This window comes from Arvicola amphibius, chromosome 1 (genome assembly GCF_903992535.2).
Source record: "Arvicola amphibius chromosome 1, mArvAmp1.2, whole genome shotgun sequence".
NCBI classification, from domain to species: domain Eukaryota; kingdom Metazoa; phylum Chordata; class Mammalia; order Rodentia; family Cricetidae; genus Arvicola; species Arvicola amphibius.
This window is the reverse complement of record NC_052047.1, coordinates 143,582,187-143,597,244: the sequence shown is the minus strand read 5'-3', so window position 1 is coordinate 143,597,244 and position 15,058 is coordinate 143,582,187. Positions and strand designations below refer to the sequence as shown.

At 51.7% G+C, this 15,058-nt stretch overlaps 1 protein-coding gene across 1 annotated transcript in view; it reads left to right on the top strand.

Moving 5' to 3' along the window:
- Muc6 (mucin 6, oligomeric mucus/gel-forming) overlaps positions 1-15,058 on the top strand; it is a 28,593-nt gene that overhangs the window by 11,649 nt on the left and 1,886 nt on the right. Inside the window, 12 exon segments of the mRNA XM_042054393.1 lie at positions 190-346; positions 531-674; positions 1,452-1,514; positions 1,939-1,974; positions 2,364-2,543; positions 3,091-3,309; positions 3,546-3,553; positions 4,064-4,473; positions 4,954-5,084; positions 5,298-13,340; positions 13,971-14,504; positions 14,772-15,017. Of these exon segments, the coding sequence (XP_041910327.1) occupies positions 190-346; positions 531-674; positions 1,452-1,514; positions 1,939-1,974; positions 2,364-2,543; positions 3,091-3,309; positions 3,546-3,553; positions 4,064-4,473; positions 4,954-5,084; positions 5,298-13,340; positions 13,971-14,504; positions 14,772-15,017 (10,171 nt within the window).

The window sequence follows — 15,058 nt, the reverse complement described above, 5'->3', positions numbered from 1 at the left end:
GCAGGGTTGACTGAGCACCAATAGCACCCACTTCTAGAAGGTGGCAGCTACTGACAACAGCAGCTGACACTAGAAGGTGCTTTCTCAGAGTGCCAGGGCATTCCCCAATACCTATAACCCCAAGGCTGCAAAGTCTAACTCCAGCCTGCCACCACTGTAATGCCAACAGGAGACCGCTCCCCTCCACAGGTATACCACCTGCCCTACTATGAGGCCTGCGTGCGTGATACCTGTGGGTGTGACATGGGCGGAGACTGTGAATGTCTGTGCGATGCAGTGGCTGCCTATGCCAAGGCCTGTCTGGACAAGGGTGTCTGTGTGGACTGGAGGGCCCCAGACTTCTGCCGTGAGTGTCTCACCCCATGTCCAAACCTGCTCCACCCAGGGGCCTACTCTCTTCAGGCTGGTACAGGATGCCCTGCAGGGCAACCCTGGGTCACCAGCCGTTCCCCAGGCTCTCCCACAGAACCCGAGCCCTTCACACCAGCACTCGGGCCTTGATGCCAGCTGATGTACATCCTTCCTTTCAGCCGTCTACTGTGACTTCTACAACATTCACACACTGGTGGGTAAGAATGAATACCAGTATGCTCAGGAAGCCAACTGCACGTGGCACTACCAGCCCTGTCTCTGCCCTGGCAGCTTGGGGACCTTTCCGGACACAAACATTGAAGGTATCAGGCATGGGAATGCACATGCCGTGCATGTGGCTTTTGTTCGTGCATGTATTCACATAGGTCTATCTGTTTATTCTCTCATGCAGATATATTCACAGTGCATCCATTCGTTCACACACAGATCACTCTCGTGCATGCATTCACCCACACATTACTTGGCACACATCTGCCCTACAAGTTCACTCATTCACCCACACAATCGTTCACGCACACTCAGCAAGTGTGTCCTGAATTCCAGGCCTTGCTCTTGACTAGGTACATGGCCTCACATTAACTAGCCCTGCTCTCTGGCCTGGGGAAGATCCTTAAAAACCAAAATAAGGAATGAAGCTGCCCAACAACACGCCCCACAGTGGGGTTAAGACAGGCGCACAGATGGCTGCTGCTCTGAGTCTCGGGCAGAGCGGAGGAGAGGAGAGGCCAGGAGCTGGGACAGACAGGAGTCTCCACAGCAAAACAGAGCAACTGGGGAGGGAGGCAGAGGCAGGCAGATCTCCAAGTTCAAAACCATTCTGAGCCACACGGTGAGTTCCAAATCAGCTAGAGCTATACAGCGAGATGTCTCAAAATCAGAAGCATAAAAAGGCAGTTAAGACACAGGCACCAAGAACCCAAACAAGGACACACAGGGCAGAGTTCTGGAGTCCGGAAGGGGGTTTTAGAGCTGGTGTGACGGGAGAGGAAGGAGGTGGTGGCAGGAGCGTGGAGAAGGGAGCAGAGAACAGCAGTGGGTGAGAAAAGGAGGCTGAGTCTGACCTTTTTGTTTTGTCCCAGGCTGCTACAACTGTTCCCAAAATGAGTACTTCGACCACACAGAAGGGACCTGTGTACCCTGTGGTAAGTCTAGCAGGTGTCCTTGCCACCAGGCAGTACAGCCCTTGTGTGGGTCAAATCCATCAAGCCTGTCCAGCCCAGTGACTCCTTCCTAGAGCCTCTCCCTCAGGACACTGACGCACAGGCTCGAACAGTGTCACAGGACACAGCAGAAACAAAACTGCAGCACTGGTCCCCTTGGCCTCAGTGCTATTCCCCATCTCAGCCATTACTTAGCCACAATCTTAGGACAGAGTACTCCAAGCCAGCAAGGTAACTTGGGTACGTGATGGGAATTTTCCTATGAACCCAGCTTCTACACTACCCTGCCATGGCACCCTGGTTGGTCTCACACTCTCCCTGCCAGGCTGACGAGGGAGGGAGGAAGGAGGCAGGAGAGGAATGCGACAGTCAGGCAGCAATTCCTGATGACTCCCTTCTCTTGCAGCACCACCCGCTACCACACTACCGCCAGCCACCACAGGTGATTGCTTACCCACTTGGTACCACAGGATGAAGGCTTCCCGCCTAGGGCTTACCCTAGCTCCAGTGGACAGCCCTCTCTACCCCACCAGCCCAGTCTCTGCATCTGCCGGGTCCTGGGAGGGTGGGTAATGTACCTTGCAGTCCCAGGTCAGAAGGGAAATAGCAAATAGCATAGAAAACTTAGCCCCTGGCCACCTGACTGACTTTATGATGAAGTAGGAAGCAGGGCCTCAACAGATAAGTCTGTCAGGAGCCCATGTTGCCTTCATAGGTCTATGAGCCACTCTGAGCCTTTTGCCTAGCATTCAGTCAGCAGATCAGTCTCTTCCCAAAGAGGCACCAGAGCCAGGTCCTGCCCATTCATGAGAGTACATATGCCCCACACAGGTTCACAGCCTACCACAGCAACCCCCTCCAGCACTGAGTTCCGCAGTTCCAGCTCTGCAGCTACACCTATGGGCCCCTCCGACTTCCCAGGGCTTCCGACCCCACCACCTTCAGCCCCATCCTCCACTGAGGAAGTAACAGAATGGACCACCCCCAAGAAATCTACAGTCTCCTCAGGAGGTAAAAAGGAGGGGACTCAGTAGAAGCTCAGGGTATGGAGTAGGCATTACCACCTTCCCACTGAGATATGCCTGCAGGCAATGTCTCAGCAGAGTTCCCTGGGCATGAAAGGCCGGGTGAAAATTTTTCTGAAGACCTAGCTTACAACTCAAGCTAGCTGGTCACTCTGAGTGGACACTCAAGGTCATCTGAAACTCCCACTAGAATATATGAGGGAACTGCTGGGCCACCATCCTGAAGCCTGCCCCACACACACAGGGCAATCCCAGATTCTGCTGGGGACACCAAGGAGAAAGGAACATCTGTCCAAAAAGCAGAAGTGTAGGATGATCAGTGGCCCATGAAGGCCTGTGGTCACTGGCCTTGAGTTGAGCCCATTCCAGCTAGGTGAGGTTGCAGGCTGGGAAAGAAACAAGACTAGTGTTCATCAAACTATGAAGAGATAATAATAAGTATCCTGAAGGCAGGAGCAAAGAGGAAAGGACTCAAATATGCATCTGGAAAAAGCAGGTGGGAAGAGAGATATTGCCATGACTTTCCTCTACAGAATACTCTCCGACCACTGTGGGTACGACACCACTGACATCACGTTTGCCTCCTACATCCATACCGAAGTCAACACCTACAAGGCTCCCAGTGACACAGGCTACAACTAAGCCCACGGCATCTTCCTCCGGCTCATCCACAATGACCACAGCTCAGTTCACAGAGAGTACCACAGTGACACCACTAAGCTCAGCAAAACCTGGGACGTCCACCAGCCAAGGTGAGTCAAAGCCCATGGGAAGTGAGGGCACCTGAGTCAAATGTTCACCTCTGACCCTCAGTATTGCACATCCAACTCAGAGAGAGGATCTGTACTGCTCAAGGGGTGAGGGAGAAGGGGAGTCAATGGGCAAAAAAGCAGCAGAAGGAAATGGACACAACATGACTCCCAGTCACATCTAAGGCCACTGGACAGTCAAGTACAGGAGAAAGGGCTACATCAGGATACATGTGCAGAAGGGAAAGTAAAACAGCAGAACATTCTCCAAAGAAAGCGAAGTGCCTCACTAAGCAAGGAAACTGGCCTAGAAAACAGAAAGTTAGAACACAGAAAGTCCCAGTCCAGGGACACAGCACAGCATGTATGGAGGACCATGAACACAAACTGAACATGTTCACTGCTGTGATCCACAGTGACATCAGCCCAACAGGAAAGTCACCGTCCAGCAACAATAAGCCGAGCAACTGAGACCACAGAACCACCTCTCTCGGGAAAGACCACCCTGACCACACACCAAACAGGGCAAAGCAATACCCGATCACCACCTACTACAAGCACTGGGACCCAAAACACATTATCACAAGGCAAGCCGACACTTGTGCCCTGGACCACACACTCTCAACCAACCGCGTCTTTCCACAGCACAGAACAGTCCACAAAGGCTCCATCAGAAACACCTATCCAGAAAACAACCACCATTTCACAGACACAGAACTCAGTGTCCTCTGTAAATCCAACACTTTCTACATCACAGGTGACACCAACATCTCAGGCTCTCATGACACCAACTGCATCACATGTACCGCCATCACCATCCACAATAAACCCATCTACCACAATATTTCAAACCACCACAGTCAAGGAAGCAGACACAACTCACACAGTAGCCTCAGGCACATACACAACCAAATACGTGACACAAACTCCAAACTCATTCTCCACAGAAACCACCTCAGCATCATTAACACACCCTTCCAAAACAACACAGCAGCTGTCCATATCAATTCATCCCACTACCGTATGGAAAACGTCCACGATGGGTGTAAATACTAGCCCTGAGGTCCACACGACCTCAGGAACACCAAGTCGTCCCAATACTCCACATACCACACACCGTTCACCCACTGTTCCTGTCTCCGGGACAATACACACGACAGGGCCCCCATTGAGAACATCTCTGCAGACAACTATCACGTTCTCAACCCCTTCAACTCGTCAAACTGCATCCACACGACTGCCAATATCTTCAACTTCCTCTGAGACACCAAATCCAATGACAATTAGCAGCCACACGAGCCAACACACATTATCATTACCCTTAACATCCATGACACCAGAAACTGCTCTTCCAACCACAATGGAAGACACCACAAGACCACGACAAACAACAACACGGTTGTCCAGTGCCACAAGCCAAACGACATACAGGACATCTACTTCCCACATTCCACAAACTTCCACGTTGACCACTTCTCAATCAACATCAGCTCCAGTCTCTTCTATCTTGACCACATCCACTCTGGGTGTAACTAGCACCCCTGTGGTACACACCACCTCAGGTACACATAGCAGCACCAAGACTCCATATACCCCACACTCTGCAACCATAGCTGCTACCTCTACTACAACACACACCTCAAGTACCTCAGGAATTTCCCAACAGACTACTATCACCTTCCCAACACCATCACCTCCTCAGACCTCTTTGACCACACCACAGCCATCACTGTCAACCTCCTCTGTCACAACTTCTGAGGCACTCAACACCCCTACAAGCCAACAGACGACATCATCAGCTCCCACATCAGGGCCACACAGCACCCCTCTACAAACCACAGTGGAGACCACAGGGACCCCACATACACCAACAGCTGTCATTCACGCAACCATTGCCACCACACAGGCTCACAGCTCATTCTCCACAGAAAGGACATCTACTTCCCACAATCCACAAACTTCCACGTTGACCACTTCTCAATCAACATCAGCTCCAGTCTCTTCCATCTTAACCACATCCACTCTGGGTGTAACTAGCGCCCCAGTGGTACACACCACCTCAGGTACACATAGCAGCACCAAGACTCCATATACCCCACACTCTGCACCCATAGCTGCTACCTCTACTACAACACACACCTCAAGTACCTCAGGAATTTCCCAACAGACCACCATCACCTTCCCAACACCATCACCTCCTCAGACCTCTTTGACCACACCACAGCCATCACTGCCAACCTCCTCTGTCACAACTTCTGAGGCACTCAACACCCCTACAAGCCAACAGACGACATCATCAGCTCCCACATCAGGGCCACACAGCACCCCTCTACAAACCACAGTGGAGACCACAGGGACCCCACATACACCAACAGCTGTCATTCACACAACCATTGCCACCACAGAAGCTCAAAGCACATTCTCCACAGCCAGAACCTCTACTTCCCACCTTTCACCCACTTCTTCCTTGACTGCCCATCAGTCCACATCATTTCCCGCTACAACCCTATCAACTGGGACTACCATGGCTGAAACTAGCACTCCCGTGTCCCAAACCACCTCAGTGACACCTAGCAATCCTCAAACGCCACACACCACACACCCTTCGTCCACTGCTGTTTTCTCCAGCACAATACACACCACAGGTCTCCCCTCAGAGACGTCCATACAGACCACCTCCAACATCCCACCCTCATCAGGTCCTCAGACCTCGTTGTCCACACAGCTGCCACCATTATCGACCTCCTCTGCGACACCAACTACCGAGATATTTAAAACCCCAACCAGCCCTCACTCGGCATCACTGGCCTCCACTTCCATGCCACTGAGGACTGTTCTCCCAACCACCCTGGAAGGCACAAGGCCATTGCATACATCAATACCTGTCACTTATACAACCAGTGCCACCACCCCACCCAAAAGCACACTTTCAACAGACAGGACCTCAACTGCCCTCCTCTCACAATCTTCCTCCATCACACCTACTCAGTCGTCATCAATTCTAGCAACTACCAACTCGATGAAGCCCACCATGGGTGTAACTAGCACTGCTGTGTTCACAACCACGTCAGGCATGCCGAGCAGTGCAAACACTGCATACACCACACACTCTCAAACGACAGCGGCTGTCTTCAGCACAACACACGCCACCTCTCACCACTCTGCATCACCTGAGCAGTCCACAACAACCTTCCCAACACCATCAGGGCCTCAGAACTCTGGGGCCACATCACTGCCACCATTATCAACCTCCTCTGTGGCAACTTCTGAGGCACTCAACATACCTACAGGTCAACAGACGACATCATCAGCTCCCACATCCGGGCCACACAGCACCCCTCTACACACCACAGTGGAGACCACAGGGACCCCACATACACCAACAGCTGTCATTCACACAACCATTGCAACCACACAGGCTCACAGCTCATTCTCCACAGAAAGGACTTCTACTTCCCATAATCCACAAACTTCCACGTTGACCACTTCTCAATCAACATCAGCTCCAGTCTCTTCCATCTTGACCACATCCAATCTGGGTGTAACCAGCGCCCCTGTGGTACACACCACCTCAGGTACACATAGCAGCACCAAGACCCCACAAATCACACACTCGGTTCCCACAGCTGCTACCTCTACTACAACACACACCTCAAGTACCTCAGGAATTTCCCAACAGACCACCATCACCTTCCCAACACCATCACCTCCTCAGACCTCTTTGACCACACCACAGCCATCATTGTCAACCTCCTCTGTCACAACTTCTGAGGCACTCAACACCCCTACAAGCCAACAGACGACATCATCAGCTCCCACATCAGGGCCACACAGCACCCCTCTACAAACCACATTGGAGACCACTGGGACCCCACATACACCAACAGCTGTCATTCACACAACCATTGCCACCACACAGGCTCACAGCTCATTCTCCACAGAAAGGACATCTACTTCCCACAATCCACAAACTTCCACGTTGACCACTTCTCAATCAACATCAGCTCCAGTCTCTTCCATCTTGACCACATCCAATCTGGGTATAACTAGCACCCCTGTGGTACACACCACCTCAGGTACACATAGCAGCACCAAGACCCCACAAATCACACACTCGGTTCCCACAGCTGCAACCTCTAATAAAACACACACCTCAAGTACCTCAGGAATTTCCCAACAGACCACCATCACCTTCCCAACACCATCACCTCCTCAGACCTCTTTGACCACACCACAGCCATCACTGCCAACCTCCTCTGTCACAACTTCTGAGGCACTCAACACCCCTACAAGCCAACAGACGACATCATCAGCTCCCACATCAGGGCCACACAGCACCCCTCTACAAACCACAGTGGAGACCACAGGGACCCCACATACACCAACAGCTGTCATTCACACAACCATTGCCACCACACAGGCTCACAGCTCATTCTCCACAGAAAGGACATCTACTTCCCACAATCCACAAACTTCCACGTTGACCACTTCTCAATCAACATCAGCTCCAGTCTCTTCCATCTTGACCACATCCAATCTGGGTGTAACCAGCACCCCTGTGGTACACACCAACTCAGGTACACATAGCAGCACCAAGACCCCACAAATCACACACTCGGTTCCCACAGCTGCTACCTCTACTACAACACACACCTCAAGTACCTCAGGAATTTCCCAACAGACCACCATCACCTTCCCAACACCATCACCTCCTCAGACCTCTTTGACCACACCACAGCCATCATTGTCAACCTCCTCTGTCACAACTTCTGAGGCACTCAACACCCCTACAAGCCAACAGACGACATCATCAGCTCCCACATCAGGGCCACACAGCACCGCTCTACAAACCACATTGGAGACCACAGGGACCCCACATACACCAACAGCTGTCATTCACACAACCATTGCCACCACACAGGATCACAGCTCATTCTCCACAGAAAGGACATCTACTTCCAACAATCCACAAACTTCCACGTTGACCACTTCTCAATCAACATCAGCTCCAGTCTCTTCCATCTTGACCACATCCAATCTGGGTGTAACCAGCGCCCCTGTGGTACACACCACCTCAGGTACACATAGCAGCACCAAGACCACACAAATCACACACTCGGTTCCCACAGCTGCTACCTCTAATACAACACACACCTCAAGTACCTCAGGAATTTCCCAACAGACCACCATCACCTTCCCAACACCATCACCTCCTCAGACCTCTTTGACCACACCACAGCCATCACTGTCAACCTCCTCTGTCACAACTTCTGAGGCACTCAACACCCCTACAAGCCAACAGACGACATCATCAGCTCCCACATCAGGGCCACACAGCACCCCTCTACAAACCACATTGGAGACCACTGGGACCCCACATACACCAACAGCTGTCATTCACACAACCATTGCCACCACACAGGCTCACAGCTCATTCTCCACAGAAAGGACATCTACTTCCCACAATCCACAAACTTCCACGTTGACCACTTCTCAATCAACATCAGCTCCAGTCTCTTCCATCTTGACCACATCCAATCTGGGTATAACTAGCACCCCTGTGGTACACACCACCTCAGGTACACATAGCAGCACCAAGACCCCACAAATCACACACTCGGTTCCCACAGCTGCAACCTCTAATACAACACACACCTCAAGTACCTCAGGAATTTCCCAACAGACCACCATCACCTTCCCAACACCATCACCTCCTCAGACCTCTTTGACCACACCACAGCCATCACTGCCAACCTCCTCTGTCACAACTTCTGAGGCACTCAACACCCCTACAAGCCAACAGACGACATCATCAGCTCCCACATCAGGGCCACACAGCACCCCTCTACAAACCACAGTGGAGACCACAGGGACCCCACATACACCAACAGCTGTCATTCACACAACCATTGCCACCACACAGGCTCACAGCTCATTCTCCACAGAAAGGACATCTACTTCCCACAATCCACAAACTTCCACGTTGACCACTTCTCAATCAACATCAGCTCCAGTCTCTTCCATCTTGACCACATCCAATCTGGGTGTAACCAGCACCCCTGTGGTACACACCACCTCAGGTACACATAGCAGCACCAAGACCCCACAAATCACACACTCGGTTCCCACAGCTGCTACCTCTACTACAACACACACCTCAAGTACCTCAGGAATTTCCCAACAGACCACCATCACCTTCCCAACACCATCACCTCCTCAGACCTCTTTGACCACACCACAGCCATCATTGTCAACCTCCTCTGTCACAACTTCTGAGGCACTCAACACCCCTACAAGCCAACAGACGACATCATCAGCTCCCACATCAGGGCCACACAGCACCCCTCTACAAACCACATTGGAGACCACCGGGACCCCACATACACCAACAGCTGTCATTTACACAACCATTGCCACCACACAGGCTCACAGCTCATTCTCCACAGAAAGGACATCTACTTCCCACAATCCACAAACATCCACGTTGACCACTTCTCAATCAACATCAGCTCCAGTCTCTTCCATCTTGACCACATCCAATCTGGGTATAACTAGCACCCCTGTGGTACACACCACCTCAGGTACACATAGCAGCACCAAGACCCCACAAATCACACACTCGGTTCCCACAGCTGCAACCTCTAATACAACACACACCTCAAGTACCTCAGGAATTTCCCAACAGACCACCATCACCTTCCCAACACCATCACCTCCTCAGACCTCTTTGACCACACCACAGCCATCACTGCCAACCTCCTCTGTCACAACTTCTGAGGCACTCAACACCCCTACAAGCCAACAGACGACATCATCAGCTCCCACATCAGGGCCACACAGCACCCCTCTACAAACCACAGTGGAGACCACAGGGACCCCACATACACCAACAGCTGTCATTCACACAACCATTGCCACCACACAGGCTCACAGCTCATTCTCCACAGAAAGGACATCTACTTCCCACAATCCACAAACTTCCACGTTGACCACTTCTCAATCAACATCAGCTCCAGTCTCTTCCATCTTGACCACATCCAATCTGGGTGTAACCAGCACCCCTGTGGTACACACCACCTCAGGTACACATAGCAGCACCAAGACCCCACAAATCACACACTCGGTTCCCACAGCTGCTACCTCTACTACAACACACACCTCAAGTACCTCAGGAATTTCCCAACAGACCACCATCACCTTCCCAACACCATCACCTCCTCAGACCTCTTTGACCACACCACAGCCATCATTGTCAACCTCCTCTGTCACAACTTCTGAGGCACTCAACACCCCTACAAGCCAACAGACGACATCATCAGCTCCCACATCAGGGCCACACAGCACCCCTCTACAAACCACATTGGAGACCACCGGGACCCCACATACACCAACAGCTGTCATTCACACAACCATTGCCACCACACAGGCTCACAGCTCATTCTCCACAGAAAGGACATCTACTTCCCACAATCCACAAACATCCACGTTGACCACTTCTCAATCAACATCAGCTCCAGTCTCTTCCATCTTGACCACATCCAATCTGGGTATAACTAGCACCCCTGTGGTACACACAACCTCAGGTACACATAGCAGCACCAAGACCCCACAAATCACACACTCGGTTCCCACAGCTGCAACCTCTAATACAACACACACCTCAAGTACCTCAGGAATTTCCCAACAGACCACCATCACCTTCCCAACACCATCACCTCCTCAGACCTCTTTGACCACACCACAGCCATCACTGCCAACCTCCTCTGTCACAACTTCTGAGGCACTCAACACCCCTACAAGCCAACAGACGACATCATCAGCTCCCACATCCGGGCCACACAGCACCCCTCTACAAACCACAGTGGAGACCACAGGGACCCCACATACACCAACAGCTGTCATTCACACAACCATTGCCACCACACAGGCTCACAGCTCATTCTCCACAGAAAGGACATCTACTTCCCACAATCCACAAACTTCCACGTTGACCACTTCTCAATCAACATCAGCTCCAGTCTTTTCCATCTTGACCACATCCAATCTGGGTATAACTAGCACCCCTGTGGTACACACCACCTCAGGTACACATAGCAGCACCAAGACCCCACAAATCACACACTCGGTTCCCACAGCTGCAACCTCTAATACAACACACACCTCAAGTACCTCAGGAATTTCCCAACAGACCACCATCACCTTCCCAACACCATCACCTCCTCAGACCTCTTTGACCACACCACAGCCATCACTGCCAACCTCCTCTGTCACAACTTCTGAGGCACTCAACACCCCTACAAGCCAACAGGCGACATCATCAGCTCCCACATCAGGGCCACACAGCACCCCTCTACAAACCACATTGGAGACCACAGGGACCCCACATACACCAACAGCTGTCATTCACACAACCATTGCCACCACACAGGCTCACAGCTCATTCTCCACAGAAAGGACATCTACTTCCCACAATCCACAAACTTCCACGTTGACCACTTCTCAATCAACATCAGCTCCAGTCTCTTCCATCTTGACCACATCCAATCTGGGTGTAACCAGCACCCCTGTGGTACACACCACCTCAGGTACACATAGCAGCACCAAGACCCCACAAATCACACACTCGGTTCCCACAGCTGCTACCTCTACTACAACACACACCTCAAGTACCTCAGGAATTTCCCAACAGACCACCATCACCTTCCCAACACCATCACCTCCTCAGACCTCTTTGACCACACCACAGCCATCACTGCCAACCTCCTCTGTCACAACTTCTGAGGCACTCAACACCCCTACAAGCCAACAGACGACATCATCAGCTCCCACATCAGGGCCACACAGCACCCCTCTACAAACCACAGTGGAGACCACAGGGACCCCACATACACCAACAGCTGTCATTCACACAACCATTGCCACCACACAGGCTCACAGCTCATTCTCCACAGAAAGGACATCTACTTCCCACAATCCACAAACTTCCACGTTGACCACTTCTCAATCAACATCAGCTCCAGTCTCTTCCATCTTGACCACATCCAATCTGGGTATAACTAGCACCCCTGTGGTACACACCACCTCAGGTACACATAGCAGCACCAAGACCCCACAAATCACACACTCGGTTCCCACAGCTGCTACCTCTAATACAATACACACCTCAAGTACCTCAGGAATTTCCCAACAGACCACCATCACCTTCCCAACACCATCACCTCCTCAGACCTCTTTGACCACACCACAGCCATCATTGTCAACCTCCTCTGTCACAACTTCTGAGGCACTCAACACCCCTACAAGCCAACAGACGACATCATCAGCTCCCACATCAGGGCCACACAGCACCCCTCTACAAACCACAGTGGAGACCACAGGGACCCCACATACACCAACAGCTGTCATTCACACAACCATTGCCACCACACAGGCTCACAGCTCATTCTCCACAGAAAGGACATCTACTTCCCACAATCCACAAACTTCCACGTTGACCACTTCTCAATCAACATCAGCTCCAGTCTCTTCCATCTTGACCACATCCAATCTGGGTGTAACCAGCACCCCTGTGGTACACACCACCTCAGGTACACATAGCAGCACCAAGACCCCACAAATCACACACTCGGTTCCCACAGCTGCTACCTCTAGTACAATACACACCTTAAGTACCTCAGGAATTTCCCAACAGACCACCATCACCTTCCCAACACCATCACCTCCTCAGACCTCTTTGACCACACCACAGCCATCATTGTCAACCTCCTCTGTCACAACTTCTGAGGCACTCAACACCCCTACAAGCCAACAGACGACATCATCAGCTCCCACATCAGGGCCACACAGCACCCCTCTACAAACCACATTGGAGACCACTGGGACCCCACATACACCAACAGCTGTCATTCACACAACCATTGCCACCACAGAAGCTCAAAGCACATTCTCCACGGCCAGAACCTCTACTTCCCACCTTTTACCCACTTCTTCCTTGACTGCCCATCAGTCCACATCAGCTTCCGCTACAACCCTATCAACCGGGACTACCATGGCTGAAACTAGCACTCCCGTGTCCCAAACCACCTCAGTGACACCTAGCAATCCTCAAACGCCACACACCACACACCCTTCGTCCACTGCTGTTTTCTCCAGCACAATACACACCACAGGTCTCCCCTCAGAGACATCCATACAGACCACCTCCAACATCCCATCTTCATCAGGTCCTCAGACCTCATCCACACCACAGTCTTTTTTTTCGACGTCCTCTCTGTCTCCCACTCCCAAGACTCCCAACACCCCAACTCTCCAACACACAGTATCAGTTTCTACCTCTATGCTACTGAGTACAATTTTTCCATCCAACCCTATGACAGTTACACACTCTCCCACCACAGAACCACCTGTCTCTTCTAGTACAGCTGCTACTACCCTAGTTAATTCTGCATTTACAACAGCAAGAACTTCTCCCTCGGAGCTGAGCCCATCCTCAGTTCCCCACAGTTCTGTTTCCCCTTCCACTTCTCTTCTCCCAACCAGCTTCTCATCCACTGTGGTTTCTCTCAGTAGTGTCCCACATTCTCCCTCTGTTCCAGCCCCCACCTCTCTCCTGTCCACATCTTTTCACTCTTCGGCATCCTCCCCATCTTCTTCCATGACGTTCCCTCTCACACCTACTCCCAGCTCAGCGTCACATTCGCCATTGTTCACTATCCCCACCATGGTGTCTCATCCTTCATCTGTTTCTTCCTTTGAGTCCCCAACTGCTGCCTCTACTCCTGTTAATTCCTCTGTTTTCCCTCTTGTCACCTCGTCTATTCCTTCCTCTGCTCTCCCCACCCTCCACACAACTCCCACCCCATCCAGTAGGCCAACAGCCAGCGTTAGCCTTCTATCCACTGCCAAGACTACATCTCAAGTCTCCACCTTTTCTCCGTTCTCCTCAAAGTCCACTACCTCCCAGTTTACCTCCCTCACTACCCAAGCCTCTACATCCGGGCTACTGTCTTCCACCATGGGCATGACAGTCTTCCCAAGTTCCCCAGACACCAACCACACCGCTAGCCCTCCTGGTACCAGCCCACTGCCTACGACTGCGTTTCTGAGCAGCCCTGCTACTACCAGTGGAAGCTCCTCGCCTTCTATGCTAGTGTCACCCTCCAAACCGGACTCTTCGATCTCTCCATCCTCCCAACCTGGTAAGTGGTGCCATTGGGTGACTCCTTGGTCCCAGCCTACTTATGTTCCAACTGTTTACTCCACAGAATTCTTCACAAGAGTAGTCTGCTGTACAGTGTGTTTTTTCCTCCCATTGTCCCTTGGTGCTTCCATGAAGGCCTGATCCTGAAGCTTCTTTTGGGTATTTCTGGACCTAACTGCAAGTTCCTTTCTCTTTGCCTCTCAGGAACACTATTCTGTATTTCCCCCATCTGACTGAATTAAGGACTTGATCCCATACATTTCAGGCCCATTTGACTTCTCTAGCCATCTGTTTCCTGCAAGGAACTCAGCAGTGGCCCACGTGCCTCCCTTGTTCCTAACGTCTCTAAGCAGCGCTCCACACCTGTCCTTTGGGAAGCTAGCATGTGAGATCTGGTTGGGCTCTGAGTTTAGAAATGCAGTCTACCTCAGTGCTAAAGAAAATGATAGCCTAGTCCTGGCACAGCTCATCCGAGGGGACATGCAGGAGGCAAAGGTGGGATGGAGGCCAGGTAAGGCCTGGAAACTAGTGTGTACATTTCTCATTGTCGTG